The sequence below is a fragment of the Euprymna scolopes genome, chromosome 21 (assembly GCF_053919585.1).
Source record: "Euprymna scolopes isolate OS-2025 chromosome 21, ASM5391958v1, whole genome shotgun sequence".
Taxonomy (NCBI): Eukaryota; Metazoa; Mollusca; class Cephalopoda; order Sepiida; family Sepiolidae; genus Euprymna; species Euprymna scolopes.
In genome coordinates, this window is record NC_136502.1 from 1,012,261 (window position 1) to 1,037,975 (window position 25,715).

The 25,715-nt window shown below is 34.4% G+C and overlaps 1 protein-coding gene across 2 annotated transcripts in view; it reads left to right on the plus strand.

Annotated features, from left to right (window-relative positions):
• LOC145241961 (succinate dehydrogenase [ubiquinone] iron-sulfur subunit, mitochondrial-like) overlaps positions 1 to 16,275 on the plus strand; it is a 29,072-nt gene extending 12,797 nt beyond the window's left edge. For both annotated transcript variants that reach the window (XM_080104829.1, XM_080104830.1), the window contains 6 exons: positions 406 to 549; positions 6,588 to 6,666; positions 11,148 to 11,270; positions 12,238 to 12,347; positions 13,568 to 13,682; positions 16,092 to 16,275. In XM_080104829.1, the coding sequence (XP_079960955.1) occupies positions 406 to 549; positions 6,588 to 6,666; positions 11,148 to 11,270; positions 12,238 to 12,347; positions 13,568 to 13,682; positions 16,092 to 16,181 (661 nt within the window). In that variant the 3' untranslated portion in view covers positions 16,182 to 16,275. The remainder of the gene's footprint in view (positions 1 to 405; positions 550 to 6,587; positions 6,667 to 11,147; positions 11,271 to 12,237; positions 12,348 to 13,567; positions 13,683 to 16,091) is intronic.
• Positions 16,276 to 25,715: the final 9,440 nt, after the last annotated feature.

Consider the following 25,715-nt stretch of genomic DNA (forward strand, 5'->3'; position numbering starts at 1 on the left):
TTTCTACACAAAAACGAGGAGGAGAAAGAAATTATCAAACTGTTCAACGTTGCATACAGAAAAAAAAAGGTAAAATATTTAATTTCAATAATAATTTTATCTAACAGCATGGACAAAATTTTATGAGTTCTTATTTCTGATAGCATCATGTACTGTCTGTCACATTGAGTAATATAGAATCTGTGTCATGTTATATGTCATGAAAAATGCTGGAAATACTGCAACCACAGCCACTCAACCTAATGATTCAGTACATTTAAGGAGATGCAGATACTTCAAACCAAAAAAGTATTTTCTGTATTTATAGTTTTGTTTACATGTCAAAAAGTCAAGTGTTTGATTTTATACAAAAAGAAAATCAAGGTAATTTATATTTGTAATTCTTTTTATTTTTCTATTTGTCAGCTGTGGTCCTATGGTACTTGATGCTTTGATTAAAATCAAGAATGAAATGGATCCTACGCTTACATTTAGACGTTCGTGTCGTGAAGGTATCTGTGGGTCATGTGCGATGAATATCGGAGGAGTCAACACATTAGCTTGCATTTGGTAACAGCCTTTTTACAATTGAATTTGATTTCATATTGTCTGTGTTATTGTTTGGAACTAAAGTCTAATAGAATGATCTTTGTATTGCTTGCATTGTCTTGTAAATTATAGTGCCATATGACTCCTAAATGAACTGACCTATCACTTTTGGCTGTTGATAATAACTTAACTAAGTATGATGCCTGTTTGAGTTGTACTTTCAAACCGTTGCAAGTGATGCCTACTTTTTTAGTGAAAGGAAATGAACAAATGCTTGCAACAACTTGTATCAGTTTTTCTTTTACTCGGCTACCCTCTGCCAGTTCTTCTACTAAAGTATGATGTATTTTATTACAAAGACATTCCTCTTATATATGTGTGTGTGTGTGTGTGTGTATATATATATATATATATATATATATATATATAATATAGTACTTTTCTTTTAATGATTTGGAATTCATTCCATTTGCACTTTTTTCCAAGGAACTCTGCCTTTTGGATGATTTTGGACCATTTGGAATTTACCCAGTGGATTGAAATTTTAAATTCGACCGTTTTGGATTTTACCATTTTTGGATTTTTACCCTTCACTGGACTATCGATTCATGTGAAATCTTTTTATTATTTTTCTTTTGCCTCCTGTTCCCCTTACCTCACCCTTTTTTTAACCAAGTAAGATCTTTGACTTACTTGTAGTTTCATTAAATACTTTTATATGCAAAATCCGATCCTGCATTTTGCTAATTCCTGCCCTCTGATGAGAAGGAGAGTATTTCTTCGAAACTCAGTAGATTAAGGACTATCCACTTATCTTGTGCTTCCTTTTTTAAAATTAAATATGTTTTTAACTCTTTTTCAAGATGTCTTAACATATTTTATTAATCATTTGTTCATATATATATATATATATATATATATATATATAAAATAATAATAGCATTATAGACAAGAAAAAGCCATATATTCATAGACATAGATTTATTTTTTTATATAATAAGGAAAAACTATAATTGTGGGAGATGTTATATGCTTTTTTTTCAAAACCTCTCATACCTAGGTATTTGGAAGCCAAATGCTTTTCATCAGAAGAACTAGGGGGCAAACATTTCAATGCGACATCTAGCTAAGGGAATAATTGGGGGGAGGGTATTAAGGTATCTGGTATATAGGGGAGTGATGAATGAGGAGTGTGCTGGATATCTGGGGAGATTAAACTAATGTAGGTGAATTTAAGCTAACTGGGGACTGGAGCTAAAAGGAATTGGGGGTAGAAGAAATAGGGAGATAATATAATATTGACAATATGGAGGGAAGACACAAGGGGAGATGGCTGTATAATGTGATAAAGGACATATTCAATAAGCAATGGGATTAGATAAACAAGGAACGTTGTATTTAAGCTCCACCGTACCTGTTAAGCTTTACATATCTTGATAGGTCCACAACTAAAGAATCCTTCAATACTTTTATTTTTTTTTTACATGGGGGTCACCACTTATCAAGGCCCAAAGGCCACTCAGGGATAAGGGTTATTGTGTGTACAGTAATCAATGAGATAGTATTGTAGTAATCATTAGTATTGGGATGTTTTGATAGAGTGTCTTACTTAAGGGGGTGGTTTGTAAGGAGTTTGTTTATGTTGGACTTGAAGACGTCCAAGTTGTAGTCAGGTGGGAAACAGGCAAGCGGCAGAGAGTTCCACTGGCGTGCAGTTCTAAGAAAGAAGCCTTGCTCATGGAATCTACGTTTTGATTTAGGCACAGACAAAGAGTGGGGAAAATTATTGACAGTAGTTTCAGCCAGACGGGTGTTTCTCGTGAAAGATTGGCGAGGGGGGGGGGACAAGGGATTAGAGCTCAGACGAGCACCTGCCATAGAAATAACGATAAAACAAAGACATGCTCGCAACGTCTCTTCTGTGGGAGAGAGGTTGCAGGGAAGAGAAAAAGGCATCCCCCACTAAGCTATGAAGTCTATTTTGTACTCTATCAAGGCAGGATAGGCTGTTTTTAGCAGCTCCTGCCCAGATGTGGCAGCAGTATTCCATCCTTGGACGTACTTGGCTTTTATATAGATAGAGAATTGCATCAGTAGTGAGATATCTTCTGGAGCGGTAGAAGGATCCCACCATTTTCCCAGCGTCCTTGGCTACAGACCTGATGTACGTGTTCCATTTCAGATCAGGAGTAAAGGTCAAACCCAGAAGCGTGTCAAAACATGGAGCCTCCCCTAGACGAAAGCCACCCATATCAATTGATGCCAGATGGGGATCAGAGCGTTGATGATGTAAAGATAGAAGCTTGGTTTTAGATGCATTAAAAGTAACCAGCCACCTCTTCCCTCATTGTACCATGCGCTCAAGATCAGAGGAGAGAGAATTAGAGAGAACTTTGTCATTTATGGCCTTTGATGTGTTGCCCTAGATGGTCGTGTCATCAGCGTAGATGTCAACGAATGATTTAAGTATGTGTTTTGGGAGATCATTGATGTAGATCAGGAAGAGAGTTGGGCCCAGTATGGATCGCTGAGGGACTCCAGCATTAATACTGTGGGCCTCTGATTTCTGCCCATCAACCACTACTTTTATGAACCTATCAGAGAGAAATGATTTAATGATTGAGAAAACATTTCCAGTTATACCGTAGTTGGAAATCTTGTGAGGTAGGCCCTTATGCCATACCTTATCGAAGGCCTTCGATATGTCAAAAGCAATTGCCCTGGAAAGGAAGCCTTTGTCAAGAAATTCACTAATCCTATGAGATATAACCGTTAGCACATCTGCTGTAGATCTTGCAGAGCAGAAACCATATTGCATGTCACTAAGAAGGTTGTTTCTGCTGAGGTGGTTGACTACTTCTTTATTTAATATGGATTCCAACAACTTACTCATGACACACAAGACTTATTGGTCTGTACTGAGAGGGAGATGACTTTCTTAAATACAGGGCATACTGATGAGGTTTTCCAGGGTGTTGGAAAGCACTTCTCCTTAAGGCAACGCTTAAACAGTTTCGTAAGTATAGGGGCAAGTTCTGGTTGGAGCTTTTTCAGCACTATAACTGAAATGCCGTCAGGGCCAGTTGCTTTGCTGGAATCAAGATTCTTGATTAGCTTGGCGACCTCACGCACAGATATTTGTATGTTGCATAGCGTGTTGTCTGTTATAGGAGGAAATACAGGGAGTTGGTGGTCATTGTCGCATAGGGTAGAATTAGCTGCAAAGTTCTTGGCAAATAGTCTGGCCTTGTCTGATGCTGAGAAGATGGCCTCAGGTCCGTTGATGATAGTTGGGATAGAACGCACGCTTCTCTTCAGTATCCTGTTTGCTGTTTGCCAAAATTGGTGGGAACCAAGCCGCTGCTCAGCTACTTTGGATTTAACGGACTGAGCATATAGCTCTCTTGCATTTTTTATTACTCTTTTGCAGTGGTTGCTGGCAGTCCTGAAAGCAGCTTTAGTCTCAGTACATCTATTACGTTGGTAGCTATGGAAAAAGTGATTTCTGTGCGTGATGGCAGCAGCACATTCTGGGGAGAACCATGGCTGGCTGTTAGGTTTTTGTTGGAATTTTTTGGATGGTATGAATCGATCTATGCCTACAATTAACCATTTGGTCAGGTCTGATACTATAGAGAACACATCCTTTTTAAACATGGAATGCAGAGGTAGATCAGATATGAATGTACGGAAGCTATCCCAGTCAGCCATAGAGTATCGATATACAGTACGGTGGAGAGGTACGTCTGAAGACTTATTACATTTCATTTTTATCTTAACTGCTACAACGGAGTGGTTGGAGGATCCCAGAGGAGATAGAATGGAACATGAACATAGCTCAGGGGAAGTTGTGAGGAAAAGGTCCATTAGTATCGGGCACACCGGGTGGGTTCGTGAACAATCTGAGTGAGGTCATAGGCAGTGGCAAAATCATGACAGAACCTCCCCTCATCATCGGTCTTATTTGAGTGGGTCAGCCATTCCACATTATGGACATTGAAGTCATTGCAAATGTGAATGTTAGCCGAAGAATGAGCAGACAGGATGTGGTCAATTTTCTCAGATATGCTCTTAAAGATAGTAACCCCACTGTTGTGGGGGCGATAGAGGGCAAATATAAATGCAGTGGTGTAAGCTAGTGCAACCCGAAAGCACATATAAGGTAAATTAGGGTCTTCTCTGGAGATATCCCTACCACTTGGAAAGCCATCTTTAATGTAGGCACATATTCCATGCCCATGGCGATCTTGAGGTTCAGATTTAGATGTTACGTTAGAGTATCCTTTAATTATGAATTCTTCTAGGGAAGTGGTTAGCCCTATGCCAGTTTCACTTAGAAAGAATATATCGGGTTTTGTCTCCTGTAATTGTGTTTCAACCTCTGGAAGGTTGGAACGTAGATCCCTGATGTTGGAGAAGGAGACCTCGTAGTAGGGTCTACGTTGGAGACTTTTTGGATCTTAGGAAAATCCCTTTGCATCTGGGATGACATTCTCTTCAGTGTAGATGTTATTGTATACAACTTTATTAATTTTCAAATTTTTTGCACTAAACTAATCAATTTACTTTAATAAATTTATAATGACTTCGATTCCAGCTTCTTCCTTTGGCTTCCCAAATTTTTATTTCATTAATTGATTAATTTGTTATTTGATTCACTTTTTTTTTAATCTGTTATTCTATTGAAAATGCCTTTTATTTTTTTCAAAAAATTTCTTATACATTTTTTTTACTATTAAAATGAAAAATGAGGAATAAAAGTGATATATAACTTTATTATATCAGCAGAACAATAAAGAAAAATTAAGTGAAAAATTAAGAAAAAAAACTCTTTAGACCATGGCATTTTGAATGTAAATGCTTCTCATCAGAAGAGGAGAAGGGCCAGAATTATACAAATAAAGAAAAACTGGCTTAATAACATTTAGAAATGAAATGAGAATGAAATAATAGGATAAAATGGTAGTCATTAAAAGTAGGTACAACATATAAGGGTAAATACAACGGGTAGAATATATATGTTGGTAATAGTACCCAAAATTTTTTAGGCCACTATGAAATAATGGGAACACTAAATAAGAGCCAACAATAGAAGAAGAAAGGAAAAAATTGGGAAGATAGAAGGGAAAGGTGAGAAAAAAGGAAAGGAGACAGCAAACAGAAAATATGGAGATCTATTATATAATGTGCTTTTATGTCTGCTGAAAACTTTTGTCAGCCACATTGGACAGAGTTGAAATTGGTACCATCTGAAAGAACAATGCCTTGGATGAATAATATGTGGAAATTAGAAAAAAAGATTAATTCTGTGGCGTTTAATTAGACCATTTTGGAAGGCGGGGGGTCTCTTTGTGCGTTGCAATTTTCGCAAGTCACACACACATATCAAACTGAGACTATATTTAAAAATGTTATTTTGTAGTGCCATGACGTCATTAGCAGGTTGAACCGGCTTCCTCCTTTAGAGGAAGTTTCATGGGAGTATGAAATTCTCAAGCAGTTTCCAGTTGCATGTCGATTCCTATTAAGGGAGATGACAACGTTAGGTTTTTGAAGCTCTTGCAAGGAGGTGTCAATGTCCTCCTATATACATTCTTGTTACTGCTGCTACTTTATTTTGATAACTTTGAAAGGACTCCATCAATTTTGCTTTATGTCAGGTTAGGATTAAACTTAATACAGTAGAACCCTGGGATACGGTGGCCTTAGGTTTACGTTTTTTTCAGGTTACAACGTGGAATATGATGTTTTTCCGGACCCTGGTTTTGGCATTTGCCCCACCTTACAGTGTTATTTATTATATACATATGCATTATATACTGTACTTTATTTTGTTACTAATTTTAAATGCCGTATCTCGGGGTTCTACTGTAAATCAAATGAGAACTTAGCAACGACTCTGTAACACCAGACTCAATGTTGCTTAACTTTGTTGTGTCCGCTTGATTATGCTGTATATTTTAATTTATTCACAAATTATCGCTAACAATACCATACAAGTAAATCAGCAAGTGTTTTGTTGTTTTGTGCTAATTTCATCTATTTTTATCTTTTGTTAGCAAAATTGATGACAACCTCTCGAAACAAACAAAGATTTACCCTTTGCCACATATGTATGTAATAAAAGACTTGGTTCCAGTAAGTATCTTTTTTGCTTCAAAATTTATTTCTCTACAATGTAATTGTTCTTGATACCACAACCAGAAAAATATTTAATATTTATGGGTGTATATATATATACGAAAGGAATACCTGTTTCGTGATGGGTAAAACTAATTTTCATAGTTGCACCACTTTCATATCCTCTTAAGAAGATGAAAATCATACGAAACCTTATGTCAAGAATCCTTATTCCAAATTTAATCAAAAGCTATTACATGATTTACAGTTTAAAAAAAAAATGCCTTAAATTTAAGGCTTAAGCTTAAGAAGTCTTAAGAAAAAATTGAAATTTTGAAAAACTTGCTCCATGTCTGTGGATGAATTGTGGATGATTGTGGATTAAATCTATCTATATCTATATATATAAAAGGCCATTCGTGTATGTCTTCAAAAGGCTTTTCTCGCACACGGTCCCGGGTTCGTTACTATCGCTTACAACTGTGTATATAGGTCCTATATAATAATATCTAGGAATTAGGAAACCGCGTAGCGTATAGATTTATTTACGTCGATTTTTACAAAATTATTGCTATTTTGGCTTCTCGCGTGTTGATTGGGCTTTTTCATATAAAAATTGAAACTAATTCAAAGTTAACACAGTTCTCAGCATCGCGCCCCCGGGAAACGTCCAGAAGCAATCAGCTTTGATCAATGTTGTACATCAGACAATTGCTATTCAATCTGGACAATTGGGAGCTGGTTTCCTTCTCCCCAACATCTGTTGGGGAAAAAAACAGTCAAGTTTGGGTAAACAACTGCGTGACTTCTATTTGACCTTCTTAATTAGGTCAAATGGAAGCAGCAGAGTTAACTTTTATTGCGCATGCCTGTTTTTATAGTTCAATAAATAAATTCAAATCTGTGTATGTTGTATGTCGCGGTGGCCTAATGGGTAACGTCGCCTGGGGTTTTTTTTTTCACACATTAATTTCCAACTCAAGGGTACGGGTTCGATTCTCATACTTACCTACCAAAACATTTTTCTTTTATTATTATTTACCCCCCCCCCCCCCTCCTCCCGGAGTTTTGATTTACCTCAAGACACCCGGGCATCGCCGGGTACCCCCCCGCTAGTTCTATAGAAATCTGAAATATTTTTTATCTTCAAATGGAAGTTTTTACTCATATTATGATCCCTAGAAACCGTTTAAAAAAAAATCAAACAAATTGAAATGTGGGTAATTTTTTTATTGATGTTAAATGCCTATTATTAAACCTTTATATAAATTGGAAATATCTGTATTTTTACAAATAGTTTACAAACCCCCTCCACCTTTTTGGTCTCCTAACTAAAGGAGGGTGAACATGTAAATTCACCCTTGTCCCTTTGTCCGTCCACACTTTTCTCAATAACTATGCGTTGGAATTTTAAAAAGTTTTGCACAAACATTAAACATGATATGAATAAAAGAGTAACGGAACGGATTTTCTGGGAAAACTCCGGTTGCCCCTCTAAGGGTGCCTTTCAGGTTAAAATGGTTAAAATTGGCACTTTTGTGCTTATTAAAAAAAATTAATGCTGTGGATTTTTATAAAAATTTCTGAAAAGTTGTAACTAACTGATTTCTATATAATTTTGTTTGTCTATACTTTGCGATGACTCTTGTGTGTGCCCCAGGGGCTCTTTTAGGGCTAATAAAAACATTCCATTTTTGGGACTATTTTACCATATTTGTCCAAATTTTTCTGTGTTTGTCTATTTAGGAGTTTTGCATGGTGTTGAACTCAAATTTAAATATGTTAAGTCCTTGGGAACTTTTGGGGATAAATGGGTGGGGACAAATGATGGACTTGGTCATTTCTTTTTTTGCATCATACAGAACTCAGTTAAGGCCTAAAACTGCACTGTTTGTTCATTTTCATCAGGATTTGATGTCCCCTGCAGATTTTTGGAACTAAATGGGGGGGGGGCATGTGTAATGCTGCACTTAGTCATTTTTTTATGTCTTGTTCATTATACTTTCACGGGGGACCATGCATGCTTCACTTGTTATGTCTGGAAACCGTGTTCCAAAATTCATGATGATCAGTTAATTAATTGGGGAATAAAACCAGCCAAAGTTGGGTAAACAGACCCAAAAAACTGCCTTTTTTTTTTTTTTTTATTCAATTTTCACCCCAAACAAGGCACAGTGCCACTTTGAAGCAGGGGGCTACTATTAGGGAATTAATTAGCGGGGTCATTATGAAGGGAGAAGAGTAGAAAGATGTTTGTTAACATTACACTTGAACTTCTGCATATCATTGCAGTTGGGAAAGCAGAATCCTGGAAGGGAGTTCCAAAGACCCGCAGTTCTGGGGAAGAAACTATTGGAGTAAAAGGCTTTCTTGCACCTAGGGATCTCCACTGTAAAGGGATGAGACTTAGTAGCTTGTCGGGTTTGTCGGGGGTAGTTATGTTGGGGAGGTACAAGTGTTTGCAGTTCGTCAGAGCATTCACCATTAAAGTATTTGTAGAACAGGCAGAGGGATGCAACATCTCGTCGATGGGACAGAGGTTGAAGCCTAGATGACAGTTCAGGACCTATCAGGTTGGCGACTCTTTTTTGAACCCTGTCCAGGAGCGAGAGACAAGCAGCAGATGCACCAGCCCAGATGTGACAACAGTACTCCATACATGGGCGATTGGTTGCCTTATAGAGGTATAGGATACTGGCAGGCGTAAGTAGTTTTCTAGCACGGTAGAGGGAGCCAACCTTCCTTGCAGCAGCCTTGGCAATGCTCTCAATGTATCTATTCCAGTTCATATTCCCTGTAAACGTTAGGCCGAGGAGTTTAAAAGAAGTACTTTCAGGCAATGTGTTCTTGGCCATTGCTATTGGTGGTAGAGAAGGTTTCTTGTAGTTATTGAAGGAAACACGCTTAGTCTTAGCAGCATTGAATGAGACCAACCATTTTTGTCCCCATTCCACTACGGATTGGAGGTCATCCTCTAGTGTTTCTGCCATTTTCTTGGATATGTGTTCATTTGTTTTCCCCTCATATCTGTTATAGAGAGTGATGTCATCGGCAAATATACCCATCTCCGAAACAATATTATCAGGGAGGTCGTTTATGAATATCAGGAACAATAGAGGTCCAAGGATAGACCCCTGAGGCACTCCCGCATTTATGTCATATTGTTTGGATGTACGTCCGTCGAGGACAACTTTGATTTTTCTATTACTTAAGAAGGATTTAATTACGTTATGAATTCTTCCAGTGATTCCATATGATCTAATTTTCCTTAGAAGACCATCGTGCCATACCCTGTCAAAAGCCTTAGATATATCAAGGGCCACCGCTCTACCCTTCCCTGTTTTATCCAATGAACGGTATATACGTTCAGAAACTACAGTTAAGATATCTGCTGTTGAACGGGCTTGCCTGAATCCATATTGTTTGTCAGTCAGGAGTTTAGCAGCTGTTAGGTGCTGGACAAGGACTTGATTAACTAAGGACTCAAATATTTTGGCGAAAAGCGGGAGGAGGCTAATGGGGCGATAATTTAGTGGGTCAGTTCTTTCACCAGAATTCTTGAAGACTGGTACCACAGAGGTGGTTTTCCAGCAGTCGGGAAAACAAGATTCGTTAAGGCATTTATTGTAAAGTTTGGACAGAACTGGAGCAACCTCGGCAGAGCATTTTTTTAATAGCACAGCCGGGATGAGATCTGGTCCACATGCTTTTGAGGTGTCTAGGTTTTTATAATAGCATGTACCTGAGAAGGGGTGATTTTCAAATCGTCTAGTGTGGCGTCTGTTCGCAGAGGAAAATCAGGGAGTGAGTGGTGTACCGAGTTCAGTGTGGAGTTTGAGGCAAACCGACTGGCAAGCAGATTAGCCTTGTCAGTTGCCGTGCAAGCAACCTCATGATTGTTTGTTAGTGGGGGAATAATTGACTGTCCATTATTAACTACGCTGTTGTAGATTTTCAAAAAATCCCGGGTTCCTAATTTCTGTGCTTCGATGCGCTTTCTGGTGGTTTCAGAGTAATCTGACTTAGCTGTGTCTATCACTCTCTTACAATTATTTCTAGCTTCTATGAACTTCTGTTTATTTGAGCTGGACTTATGTCGGTTGAATCTGCGGAACGCATGCTGCCTTTGACAAATGGCAGCTGCACAAGCAGAAGTAAACCATTGGGGGGAGTGGCTCGCAGTAAAACTTAACTGTGGTATTTCTATTTGACCTCATTAAATATGCACACCTGTTAATTTAGTTTTAATGCTTAAATAAATTCAATGCCGGGCACCGCCACTAGTATTTTTATAAAATTGATCTTTGTTATGGTTTTTCTTTTTTTCTTATTAGGAAATAAATGATTTTATAAAATTGAGCCTTGTTTTTCTTTTTCATTTTAGGATATAAATATATTTAATAAAATTGAGCCTTGTTTTTGCTTTTCTTTTTTCTCTTTAGGATATAAATATTTTTTTATAAAATTGACCTTTTTTTCTTGTTTCATTTTCTTTTTAGGATATGAATAATTTTTATGCCCAGTATGCATCCATTGAACCTTATCTGAAGCGAAAAGATTTAAAAGAAGAAGACATTGGCAAAGAACAGATTTATCAATCAGTTGAAGATCGTTCCAAATTGGTAAGAAAATAATTTGGTCTCATCTTTTTTTTTCTTTCTAAAAATTAACAATACACATGAAAATATTTAAATGGTTTAAAATACCCTAATAATGGCATACATAGGACGAGCTTGATGAAATGAGAAAGACAGTTTTTTTAATTTGACTAAAAAATAAGGAAGTTCTGACTATTTTTGTGCCTAGTACGGTTAGATATTTTTCCTTTTCAAGACCATTTGCATTTCATCACATTTTTACACGAGCTTTTTAGTCAAAATACAAAGGGTTTGTCAAAAAAAACTTACCAAAATCGCTGTTTTAAAATTTAAAGGAAAAATCTGTATGATGTGCATACGAGGTGTCTTAAATAAGTTTCCAGGCTTTTTCCGTATAGGCACGTTTATTGATAGTACACACATGAGACTCTAGGCCCCTTCAAAGTAATCTCCTCCGGCTGCAATGCACTTGTACCATTCTAACGACTTCTGGAAGGCCCCATAGAAATCTTCTTGTGTGAGTGTGTCAATGACCCTCATCACAGCCTCTTTCATCTCCTTCATTATCTCATAACAGCCACTAAGATTTTTCTTGAGCCTAGGGAATAACCAAAAGTCACAAGGAGCAAGGTCTGAACTATAGGGAGGCTGAGGAACTGAGGAACTGATGGCCATCTTGGTCAAATAGTCTGTAACAAGGATGGAGCACCCTTGTGACAAATTTCACACAAATCTTTTGCATCTTCAGTTCTTCGCAAATAATTATGTGTACAGTTCCTACGCTGACATGAAATTCTGCACTTATAGTTTTTATATAAACACACAACGATCGTTATCCAAGAAATTCTTTATTTGGCCAATAAACTCTGGTGTTCTGAATTCCTTACTCCTCATCATCCCTCACAGACTCCCTGCCTTCCTTGCATAATGGTTTGCAAAATGTATTTTTCTTTCTTGCAGATTTTATTTATCTATTCTTTTTTTTTTTCAGGATGGCCTCTATGAATGTATTTTGTGTGCGTGTTGCAGTACTTCATGTCCAAGTTATTGGTGGAACTCTGATAAATATCTTGGTCCTGCTGTCCTTATGCAAGCTTACAGGTTAACCTTGTCGACTTTTTTCTTTTTCATCTATCTCTCTTTATCTCTCTCCCAGCAACAAAAATAATAAAAAGAAAAAGTGAATGTCAAATATGAACGGCAGCTTCACACACACACAATTATTTTAATGAACTCAGCTTGTGTATGATAATCAATATATATACCATCAATGATTGTTATCAACCTCCCCCCTCACCCATTCTCTCTCTCATGTTACTGGTGTTATAAGATCAGGCTGCCAGAAGATGCTGACTTTCTGATAAAAAATGCACTAAACATTAATGTTATTGGTTTTTTCTTTCCCTTTGCAAAACTCAATCATGTTCTGCAAATTTAAAAACAATAATTTTTACTCTACAAAACAACCAAATAAATATTTGAAGGTATAAAGAATTTGAAACATAAAATATTTTTATCAAAATGACTAAATTCAACAGTAAATAACTCAAAAAGGGTTGATCTGTCATAAAACAACCATTCGTCTTATGTCTGTTTTCATTGAAAAAAACAGAACTTCCTCATGAAGACTTTTATAATTTTAAAGACAAAATATTACATGACACCATACAACTTAATTAGATTATATTGTGTCTAAATCAAACAAAACATTAGGAGTTTTTTTATGGAAGCAATAATAATAATGACAATAATAATAATGACAATAATTACGATAATAATAATGACAATAATTACGATAATAATAATGACAATAATTACGATAATAATAATGATAATAATAATAATAGTGATAATAATAACAATAATAATAACATACCTATAAAGTTTAGTTCTTTTTCTTGCTCTGATATTGATAGTAAAAGCCTACTTTTTCTATTTAAAATGTATTAAAAATTAATATAGTCATAAATATACAATCAATATCATCAAGGTTAACTAATTTGAATATTCCTTTGAAAAACAAGCATTCATTAATTATTCATTTTCATGGTTTCTTATAATTGATTTCATTTCACTATTACACTTAATTCTCTTTATGCATAGTTTCCACATTCTGCATAATTGTATAGAATTTAGGATAAAAATGTTCTCGCACACAAATATATATATATTTCAATATATTAAAATCTGAAACCCACCCAAAAAAGAATGTGTTCACTTAAATTAGTATCCTTTCTATAGATCTCTATATTTTCTTTTTCAATATTTTATTATGCGTAACATTTGATTAATGAAATCCTAATATATTTATTCTTTTGCAGATGGATGATCGATTCTCGTGATGATTTCACAACAGAACGGCTGAGCATGATGGAAGATAAATTCTCTGTGTACCGATGTCACACGATCATGAATTGTACAAAAACTTGTCCCAAGGTGCATGACCCAAATTATTTATTTTCTTATATATCCTTTCTTTGTTTCAAAAACACAGTTGATAATAAAATACAATCATGATAACATAAATTTATGAGCAAAATGATTACCCATCTCCATTGTCTGACATTTCTTGGTTGGTTAGTTGGTTGTTTTTGTTTTACGGCATATCAACCCTTTTCAGGTTATTTAATGCCGAATTCAGTGATTTTGAAGAACAATTTTTTAATATAGAGTATATTTGTTATTTTAAGTTGGTTTCTATTTAACCCATAGTTGGGACCCTAACAGGTACTACCACTCTGGGTCAGAGTGAACCTGGGAGCAATGGCAATTAAAGGGTGGCTCCACACTCCCCAAAGCCCGCAAGCTGGGGCCTCACCATCGGATATAGTTTAAGGTCATATCCAGGATCTCTGACATTTCTTGCACTTAAACCAGTTATCATTTTTCTGTAATTCGACTGCACTTCCTGTATTTCCAATACTTATATGTATTTCCGATACTTATATGTATACATATAAATATTACAAGAAGTGCAGTCGAATTACAGAGAAATGATAACTGGTTTAAGTGCAAGAAATGTCAGTATTGGAGAATACATATGTATTTGAAATACATACGTATTTCCGATACTTAAAAGTATTTCCGATATTTATATGTATTTCCGATACTTATTTGATGCAACACAAAAGTTTGAGTTGTTTCTAACTCCCTTTTCGCAAACTTTTTCTGGCGCTTTTCTAAACCAGCACTTGTCAATTCATTGGTCTTGATAACATTAACTCTGAAACCTTTTATCAGCCGCATAACTCTCACTTCCCTTATTTTATCCTTTAATCCTCGCATTCCATAAACCTTATTTATGACAAAAGGGAAAGAATTGCTGTTTTCTGGATCAGAATCAATCTAACCGTATCATTGGTTAATTTTTTACTTTGAAGTGGTAGTTTAATTTTTAGCTCCTTACAGCATCTGGTTTCATACCTTGTCTGGAGCGATTTCCATGAAAACATAAGTACTAAATAATTGGTAAAAGTCATCTCTTCTGGACAACCTGCGCAAAAGTCGCTGGACAATGCTTCTAAGATATAAATAAAAAAGCAACAGAATCAATGCAAAACCCTGATATAAAACTCCTTGAAATCATTGAACTCATTGAAATTGTTACTAAATGTGTTAAGCCTAACACGACTGAGAATTTCTGTACATTGCTTGAACAACTTTCACCAACCACTTGTAAAGCTCATCAGACAATATCTCTTGGCACTGTATCAAAAGTTTTCTCCAACGTACTTCTTTTGCATTTGTGTCAGGGATAAATATGATATCAGTGTTACCTTGCCATACATAAAACCACACTGCCTTGCTTATCTGATTTGTTTGCTGTTCAGTTATTCTTTCAACCGTTTTTGATCATATGTCATTACTTTTCTCTATCATCATTTCACCTTGGTACAGTTCACAATTGTACTAAAGACCCTAGTTTTTTCTAACAACTTTTTTTATGAGCTGATTTGTTAAGTCTGATCGTTTCAAGGTTTTTTTAAAAAATTTTTATAACTTCTCCAGAGACTTTTTTTTTCTTTTCTCTTTTTCATACCAAACAAGGTATATTGCCACTATAAATGTAAGGGGTTACTATTTGGGTTCATGTCTAATAGGAAACTGTGGGAAGTTGAGCAGCGAGATGTCTGTTCATATTGCATTTAAATTTCTGCAGTTTATTACAGTCAGGGAAACGAATAAACAAGGAGGGAATTTCAAAGTCTAGCAGTCCAAGGGAAGAAAGTAATAGAGTAGAAGGTTTTCAGGCATCTCAGAATCTCAACAATGAAGGGATGAGATTTTGCTGCTTGGCATGTTATTTGGAAATATGTACGTCGAGGTGAAATCATTGGAGAACTTATTAAATTGTAGACTCTTTTTTGGACCCTGTCTAAGAATGATAGACTAGTCGTAGATTCACCAGCCTAGCTATGGCAACAATACTCCATGCATGAATGAATTGTGATTTTGTAAAGATATTGGATGATCCCTTTACTTTTACAACTTTTGAGTTTTTATTGCCACTAGACACACATCCTTTTTCATTAAATTGTTTCTTTACTCCCAAGCATATAAATTAGTTCATGACATTATTTCTTGATTATGATAAAAAAAAAATCGTCCTAAAAAAAGAGGTAAAAAATGTAAAGATAACTAGCGCAGACACATACTCTCCATTATAATAAGATATATAAAAAATTATTTTTAGAATTGGAATGGGATTATTTATTAAAATAAAAAATGTCAAAAAAAAAAAGCATAATAAACAATGTTTGTAGAATTTTTTAAATCTTTTTTAACATTTGAAATGGTTACTTTTATATTTTATTGTTTCTTGTTTTCTTTTTTTTTTTTTACCAGCATTTGAACCCTGGCTTGGCAATTGGTCAAATCAAGAAGATGTTGGCTTTATACAAGAAAGAACCCAAAACTGAAGCAGCCCATGTATGATGTGTGTTGACCACATAGAATTGAGCGGAGAATTGATTCGAGGAACGTGTCTACCATTTTTTTCATAAAATAAAAAAATATTTTAAGGTGAAAATATTTCTGTAATTTTTATTCTCTTTTGTAATCCGTGTGTGTGTAGGGTTGATTAATAAGTATTGACAATCGAACATTAGAGCTTAGATCAAAGTGTAGTGTCTGTAATAGAAATCCCCTAAGATGCCCATTTCCCACTTCTATTTTTAAGTCTCACTCCCCTGTAGAGATTGACCTGCTTGTTTATAAACAAACTGGAAAACAGTGGATAGCCGACTCTTCTGAACAGTTTATTTGGTTTCTTTTTCTTTTTTTTTAAGCCTCCACTCTTCATAATCTCTATATCTATAAAAATGAGAATGTGTGTGTGTGGACACTTATCAACCTATATACACAACAAATTTTTGATCTACAGACTTGAAATTTGGTATATAGGGTGTTCAGACTTGTAGAAAAATTTTTAATCAGTTTTCATCCAGAAAAAAAGATTGCTAAGGAGTCAAAATTGAAAAATCGGTACTTGGGGGTTATCTGATTTTTATCTGTTTGTCAACTGTTTCACAATTGCACGTACGCGAATCGTTCACATGTTAAGAATAAGTAGGTTTGAAAATACTTTTTAAAGCTTGTGTCAAGCTGGCCTGATGGTTATTGTATCTGATTTTAGGTTTGGATTTTGATCTCCGGTTGAGTATTTTTTTTTTTATTTACAAAATGTGAACTGTTTAGAAAAAAACATGTCTCAGTTTCTTTCGATTTTTTTTACTTCATTTTTTTTTAGAGGAATTTGACGTTACGTTTAATACTGGGCAACGCCAGGTACATATAATTTTACATGAAATTGTATATATATCTTAATTGAAAGATATATTTATAATTCACATGACTGAATTATGTACTTAGATTATTAATTTCTATTTCAATCACATAAATTGTTTTCAGTTAGATTGTTTTCTTCACTCACGACATTTGCTCATCGCATGAGCAGCAGCAGTTCTTCTCCACCAACCACAAAACACATGGAAATGATATGACATCTAAAACAAAACTCTCTTAAGCCAGAAAATCTTCTTTTATTCAACCAATGTCTACTGTACACTCTTTAACCCTTATCCTTGAGTGGCCTCTTGGCCTTGATAAGTGGTGATGCCTATGTAAAAAAGACAAAACAAAAAAAAAACATTTTAAACTCCCAACAGTGCTAAAATTTGCATAATCGTGCTTACCTCTAAGTTCGTATAAGTTTCCATACAGCAGTCACACATACTAATTGTGGCCACTTCTTTCTCTGTCTATCACAATTATAAATAAAATTAATTACAAACAATTGGTATGTTTTTTTTAAGTTATATATTTGAGTCCCTACGCCATCAGCCAATCATATTCTTGTGTGAAGGAACCCGGATGCAATCATATTCGTTATATCAAGTTGTTTTTGTGTAATATCACTTTTCATTCTTTTTCCGAATTTTTTGATTTCGTTAATATTGCAACGATTACTTTTCTGTTTATTGTCTCGGGAATCTGACGTTTTCTGGCAGCCTGCAATCTCAGCCTCAAAGCTTGGTCTTGAGGATTGATTCGGTTTCAGATTTCAAATCAACGAGATCCCAGTTCTTCCAAATAACCAACCTAGAAAATCTTTTCAACACCGTGAAAATAAGATATATTAAATTTCTTAAAAGCAATTGGACTGTACCGGAAAATCTAAAAATAGAATAATAACCACCCTTATTCTACAAGACAAAAAGGTTTCATTAACCAGAAGTGCATCTGCAATCTTCTCATATTGTATTTGTCTCGGAAAAAATATAACACCAGTGATCCTTCACTCTGGCATAAAACCAAATTTCATTTCATATATGCTGATTTAAAAACAAACCTGTTTGGACTTAAGATGACTTCAGATTGATTGCTGGGAATATTAAACACCAATTGTTATGAGTCTCATCTTCTGTTTGGTACAGATTGTGAACCCACGTGACTTTTTGACGTTCCTTCCGATCCATGGAAAGTTGGTTGATGGACACCCAACTGTTCAGAGATGTCCAATTAAAAAATTTTTTTCTCTTCTTTTGCCTTCTCACATACACTCAAAGCATAACTTTGACAGGCCAGTGGTTGATTGTTTGGCATGGCCAAAAAGTTTAAGGGCTTTACTTTTGATTTTATCAAATAAAGGGGATAGGGAAGTAGGGTGGATATTTTTTTTTTTTGATCAGGTAGTGTCCTATAATGAAACGGATTAAGTGATTTTGAAACCCCTCAACGCGATTGGCCAGTTGTTTAGTCCATGTGACACAAGGCCATATGAAACTAGTGGGAGGACATAAATAAACTTTTACTTTAACAGTTATCGGCACCCTTTTTGATTTTAAACACCAAACAAACAAACAAACAAATCAAATTTCACCGTCTAAAATCCTTGTTGTTGTCAAACATAATTCGTGATGATTTTTGTTGGCATTCGTTTCCCTGATATCTTTCTGTTAAGTGAAAGTGTTTCGGTGAAATGAACTGAGTTCAAACTTGGCACATCCAGGTTGTCAGCCCACATCATTTACCACTAGACCATCACATCCCTCTAAAATCCTTGTTGATGGGTTGCATCTAAATTTACTTGATTCATTCAGCTCTCCATCCTGAGATCTTCGCATTTTCTTATTCAAGAGTTGCATACCATAATAATCTGAATGCCTACTATTAGGTTGACACGAAAAAGAGTGGTATTTGCTCTAATTGTTTGAATTAAAATTGTTTTAAAACAATAAATTCTTCTTTTCAGAACGTGTAATATAAGATGGAAAAAAGCAAATTTGCACAATTTTCGTATTTCAATTCAAGATATTGCAATCTGCTGAAACAGCTTTCAATATCAAGGAAGCATTTGGCCCAGGAACTGCTACTGAATGCAAAGCACAGTGGTGATTTAAGAAATTTTGTGGCAGCGATGAGAATCTTGAAAATGATAAACATAGTGGTCATCCATCGGATGTTGACAACGATCAATTAAGAACCTTAGTTGAAGCAAATCCATGCACAATTGTTCGAGAACGTCTAACATGTAACATGATGATTTCCAGCCGCTTGAGAGAAATTGGAAAGACAAAAAACAATTGATAAATGGGTACCTCCTGAATTGAACGACAACTGAAAGAAACGGCGTTATGATATCCTTTCTTTTACGCAACAAAAACGACCCTTTTCTTGACTGGGTTGTGACTTGCGATGAAAAGTAGGTTTTTTTAACGACAACTGGCAACACTCAGCAGCACAAGATTTCCCGAAGTCAGAGTTGCACCAAAAGACGGTCATGCTGACTCTTTGGTGGTCTGCGACTGATCTCATCCATAACAGTTTTTTGAAATGTAAGCGAAACCATTAAGGTAGAGATTTACTCTCAACAAATGGATGAAATGCACAAGAAACTTCAACAACAACACCCAGCATTGGTCAATATATAAAGCTTAATTCTTCTCCACGATAATGCCAAACTGCACGTTGCTAAATCGGCCCTGCAGAAGTTGAACGAATTGGATTAAGAAATTCTGCCTCATTGCAATACTCTTCAGCCCTCTCACGTATTGACCACCACCTTTTCAAGCATCTCAACAACTTTCCAGGTGAGAAATGATTAAAAAACCTAAGGGATATCAAAAACGCCTTCAGCAACTTCATTGCCACCAGAATGCAAGATTTTTACAATACTGGTATAAGTACATTTTTTTTTGCGTTGGCAAAAGTGTGTTGATTCAAATGGTGCTTATTTTGATCAATCAATTTTTGTCTGATCTGAAATATATTGATCTGGATTTAAAAGTTAAAAACTGCAATAACTTTCTTGTCAACTTGATAACTATCAATCAATCGGTCAATATTCAGGGTAAGATAGAGTTTCTAAAATTTTAAGTGTGGTTTCATCATGACTTGAAAGTTTAGTCTATTCTGCTCATTATCTTTACCTAAAAATATTGCAAAAAATAAAATTGCAAAAGAAATATTGCAAAAAAAAAATTGCAAAAAAAAAATTGCAAAAAACAAACAAACAAAGTTTTAGAATTGATTTAATTTTGCATTTAAATCTCATTTCGTATAAGACATCAAAATAGTTGGACCTCTTCCGATGTGCTAGAATTTTCGACACTTCTTCACGATCATTGATCATTTTTCAAATTGGCTGTTAGCAGTAACAATCCGAAAGATTTTAGTGAATACAGTTGCTAAGTTCTCCAGTATTTTAAACCATTTTTCTTTTTTTTTTTTTATGCAAATAAAATGATCATATTCTTTTTTTTTTAACACGTTTCAATTGCATTTCTGAATTTTTGAGATGAGGATTGGTTATTATTTGGATTCTTTGGATTTCTGTTCTCATTTTGAGTGTCATTTTCACAATGTTTTGGTTGATTTGACCTCTGACCTTCTCCAGGTTTATCTTGTCGAATTCGGGAATCTTTTTGTTGAACTCAGGAATCTTTATTTAATTCATGGAGGTCGCATGCTCTCGTTTTGTCAGCTAAGTAATTTCTGATTTCGACAAGATATACCTGAAGGAGATCGGAGATTACATCGACCGAAACGTGAAAATGACACTCAAGATGAGAATAGTAGTCCAAAGAATCTGAATAAACTTTTCAACTGCGTTTTTCATGTTTTCTTCATATTTTGATGACTTTTTTCTTGGTTATCAGATTGTTCACCTGTGGCACACTTTCAGCGACTTATTTAAAAAAAAAAACAAACAAAAACTTATGACAATCTGCATGGATAGGGAATCATTCTCACTGAATTTTAAGTTCCTTTTTCTTATAGCCTAATTAGCAGACGTGCATTTGGCCTTTTACATCAAAGTGTGAACCACCTACTTAGATCCCACTCCCACTAAGAGATGTGTTTGTTTTCGGTCTCGGAACAAACAGTCTATTATTTAGAAAGAGTTGGGATGATCTTACTAATCAAATTTTTACTTCCTTCCCCACTCTCCACTTCTTCCCACTGAAATTATTGCGCATAGACTTATCCATATTCATGAACGATAAAATGCTTAACCATTTTGGGAAATCTTAAGTAGGAGTAAATGTGGTATTATGGTGACTGATGAATCTAGTTAATCGTAGGATAAACATTTTCAGCAATTGTGACCAATGACACTCATTTATTTCATCCATTTCAATGACCTTGTGCCTAATTTATTTGAATGTAAATTTTTATATTGTGCAAAACAATATTTCAAAGTGTTGCATCTGTTCTGATACTAAACTCCATCATTTCTGTTTTTGATCAGTGAAAGATAAATCATTCTAGACTGAGGCAAACATTATCTTTGTCACATTTTAGAGTGCCTCATGTTGGGTGACTGGATATTCTCCACTCTAAAAACCGAGTATATGCTCTGTCCTTATGAGGAGGCTATAAAATAGCGACATACGTAGGTGCACCCAAACAAAATAAGCAACTTTTGTCATTCTATTTTTTTAATATCCGAATTGAAATTTTTAATTAAATAATAATTTTTTTAATATCCGAATTGAAATTTTTAATTAAATAATAATTTTTTTAATATCCGAATTGAAATTTTTAATTAAATAATAATAATTTTTTTAATATCCGAATTGAAATTTTTAATTAAATAATAATTTTTTTAATATCCGAATTGAAATTTTTAATTAAATTATTAATTTTTTTAATATCCAAATTGAAATTTTTAATTAAATAATGTTTTTAATATCCGAATTGAAATTTTTAATTAAATAATAATAATGTTTTTAATATCCGAATTGAAATTTTTAATTAAATAATGATAATTTTTTTAATATCCGAATTGAAATTTTTAATTAAATAATGATAATTTTTTTAATATCCGAATTGAAATTTTTAATTAAATAATAATTTTTTTAATATCCAAATTGAAATTTTAAATTAAATAATAATTTTTTTAATATCCGAATTGAAATTTTTAATTAAATAATAATTTTTTTAATATCCGAATTTTTAATTAAATAATAATTTTTTTTAATATCCGAATTGAAATTTTTAATTGAATAATCATAATTTTTTTAATATCCGAATTGAAATTTTTAATTAAATAATAATTTTTTTAATATCCGAATTGAAATTTTTAATTAAAGAATAATTTTTTTAATATCTGAATTGAAATTTTTAATTAAATAATAATTTTTTTAATATCCGAATTGAAATTTTTAATTAAATAATAATTTTTTTAATATCCGAATTGAAATTTTTAATTAAATAATCATAATTTTTTTATATCCGAATTAAAATTTTTAATTAAATAATAATTTTTTTAATATCCGAATTAAAATTTTTAATTAAATAATAATTTTTTAAATATCCGCATTGAAATTTTTAATTAAATAATAATTTTTTTAATATCCGAATTAAAATCTTTAATTAAATAATAATTTTTTAAATATCCGCATTGAAATTTTTTATTAAATAGTCATAATTCGTCAAAAAATGAGTACTTTTGATGCCACTTTGAATCGCAAAAACTTTGACAGATGTGACAGATTTTCATGAGATCAGTATCATTTTGAAGCTCAACCCTTCGGACAAAAAATATCAAAAAATTGCCTAAAAACATTAATTCCTCAACTAGGCACTTTTTCTACAGGAAGGGATAGCAAAGATCATTCTTTCATGAAAATTTAGTCATACACGCATGCACAAAAAAATGTTCTTTCTGGAATTAGTTCAAATACAAAAAAAAACCTACTTTCACTCACGTGGTCATAGCCCAGTCGGTTAAGTAGTAGCGTTGTTATCTTAAGATTGCATGGTCGAGCAGAGATGTTAGATTTCTTTTTTTTTTGATTTTTATAGTGTTAATATTGAAACGGTTATTTATGCCATTTTTGGGGTTTTTTTTCCATCACGTTCGCTGTTTTTTTTTTTTTTAAGAAGTTTTAACATCATTCGGTTATTCTTTATTTTGCTGTTTTTTTTAATAATATTTAAACAGGGTTATTATGTTCGCTTATTCTTTATTTCCCATTTTGTTTTGATTTACTCCCCCCCACCCCCACCACACCTGGGTAATGCCAGTTATCCTCGCTAGTCATTAATAAATAGAAAATGAAAATAAAATCTATAGATTAAATTTAATAATTATTAAACCGTCTGGCCAGCAGTTGACTTGCACAATGCAGTTGACTTTGTCTGCCACACATGTGACAGACAAATTGAGTATTGAAATTTGTTTCACTTTTGCCTCCGCTTTTCTGCTTTTTCTGTTCAAAGCATGTGTTCTTTTGTGGTTAATCTAATAAGCTTTCAAGAGGAGTATCTGGTCACAACTGTTCAATACATTAGGTAAACCTGACACATGGCCTTTCCTCAGGTTTCTCTTGAGCTCAGCATAATCGATTTTTGCTATTCAAAAACTTCAGAACTAATGGGGAAGCATCTTCTCTTTTTTGCAGAACAGTGCACAAAGCATACGTCTCCACATGGAAGTTCGATAGCAAACCCGACTCTCCCCACACAGCTGCCATTGCTCAAAGGCAGCATGCATACCGAAGGTTTATCTGACATAAGTCCGATGGAAACAGACAAAAGTTTATAGAAGCTAGAAGTAATTGAAAGCAGGAAATAATGACAGCTAAGAGAGAATATACTGAAACCACCAGAAAACGCATTGAAAAGCAGAAATTAGGAACTCGTGATTTCTTGAAAATCTACAACTGTGTAGTAAATAATGGGCAATCAACAATTCCTCCATTATCCAATAATCATGAGGTTGTTTTTATGGCAACCGAGAAGGCTAATCTGCTTGCCCATTAGTTTGCCTTAGACTTTACTCCGTCCTTGATTTTCCTTTGCGGACAGAAACCACACAAGATGAGCTGAAAATCACCCCTTCTCAAGTACATGATATCATAAAAAACCTCGACACCTCAGAAGCATGTGGACCTGATCTTATACCTGCTGTACTATTAAAAAAAATGCTCTGCTGAAGTTGCTCCAGTTCTCTCCAAACTTTTCAACAAATGCCTTAACAAATCTTGCTTCCCTGACTGCTGGAAAACTGCTTCTATGATATCAGTTTACAATAATTCTGACAAAACAACTGACCCATTAAATTATTGCCCAATTAGCTTCCTCCCTATTTTCGTTAAAATATTTGAGCTTATAATTAATCAAACTGTAGTCCACCACCTTAAAGTTGCTAAACTAGTGTCTGACCAACAATATGGATTTAGGCCAGCCTGTTCTACTGCAGATATCCTAACTGTAATCTCTGAACATATATACCATACACTGGATAAAGCAGGGGAAGGTAGGGCAGTATCCCTAGATATATCTAAGGCTTTTGACAGGTTATGACATGATGGTCTTCTCATGAAAATCAGATCATATGGTATCATTGGACAAATATTTAGCATAATTAAATCTTTCTTAAATATGAGAAGAAACCAGATTGTTCTCGATGGTTATATGTCAAAACCATATGAAACAAATGCGGTTGTACCTTGGGGTGGATCCTTGAACCTTTGTTATTCCTGATATTCTTAAATGACTTCCCTGATAAAATTGTCTCTGAGATGGGTATATTTGCTGATGACACCATGCTCTAGAAGAAGCACGAGAGGAAAACAAATGAACATATATCTAAGGTAATAGCGGAAAACCTCCAGTCTGTAGTGGAATGGGAACAAAAATGGATGGTAACATTCAATACTGCTAAAACCAAGTTTGTTTCTTTTAATACAAAAAACATATGCTATGGTTAATGGTACATTATCTGAAAGTATTTTCTTCAAACTCCTCGGCTTAATGTTCACAGGCAATAGGAGTTGTGACAGATACAGCAAGGGCATTGCTGCAGTTGCCGCGAGAAAGGTGGGATCTGTCTACTGTGCTAGAAAGTTACTTATGTCTAAATGTATCCTGTACCTCTACATTCACCCATGTATGGACTATTGTTGTTACATTTGGACTGGTGCATCTGCTACAAGTCTCTTGGACAACATTCAAAAGAGTCACCAACAAAGGCCCCAAACTGTCCCATCGATGAAATGTTGCATCCCTCTGTCTGTTTTACAAGTATTTTAATGGTGGATGCTGCAACAAACTACAAGCCCATGTATCCCCTTGACGTAAATACTAGTGTTGGGACGATTATTCAGAAAAATCAGAGCTTTTTGGGGTATCGGAATCGGAAAAATTTTAGCCTATTTTACAATGCCAAAATCAATTCTTTAAATTATCTTTTTTATTTGATTTTAATTTAAGAAACATCTTCCACTGCTTGTAGTAATAATAAAATAATAAATATTTATTGATTTAAACTTCCAGTTAGACTAAAACCTCTAGATCACCCTCTCACAAGTGTGTTTTTACATTTGAGAAAATAAAGGGACATTTAAGATGTGTTTTTACAGTAATCGGGACAAATAACACTTTTATAGTTAAATGTTTAGAGATTTATAAAGAATCGGAATCAGGAATTTAATACGGAATCGGTAATTGTATTGGAAT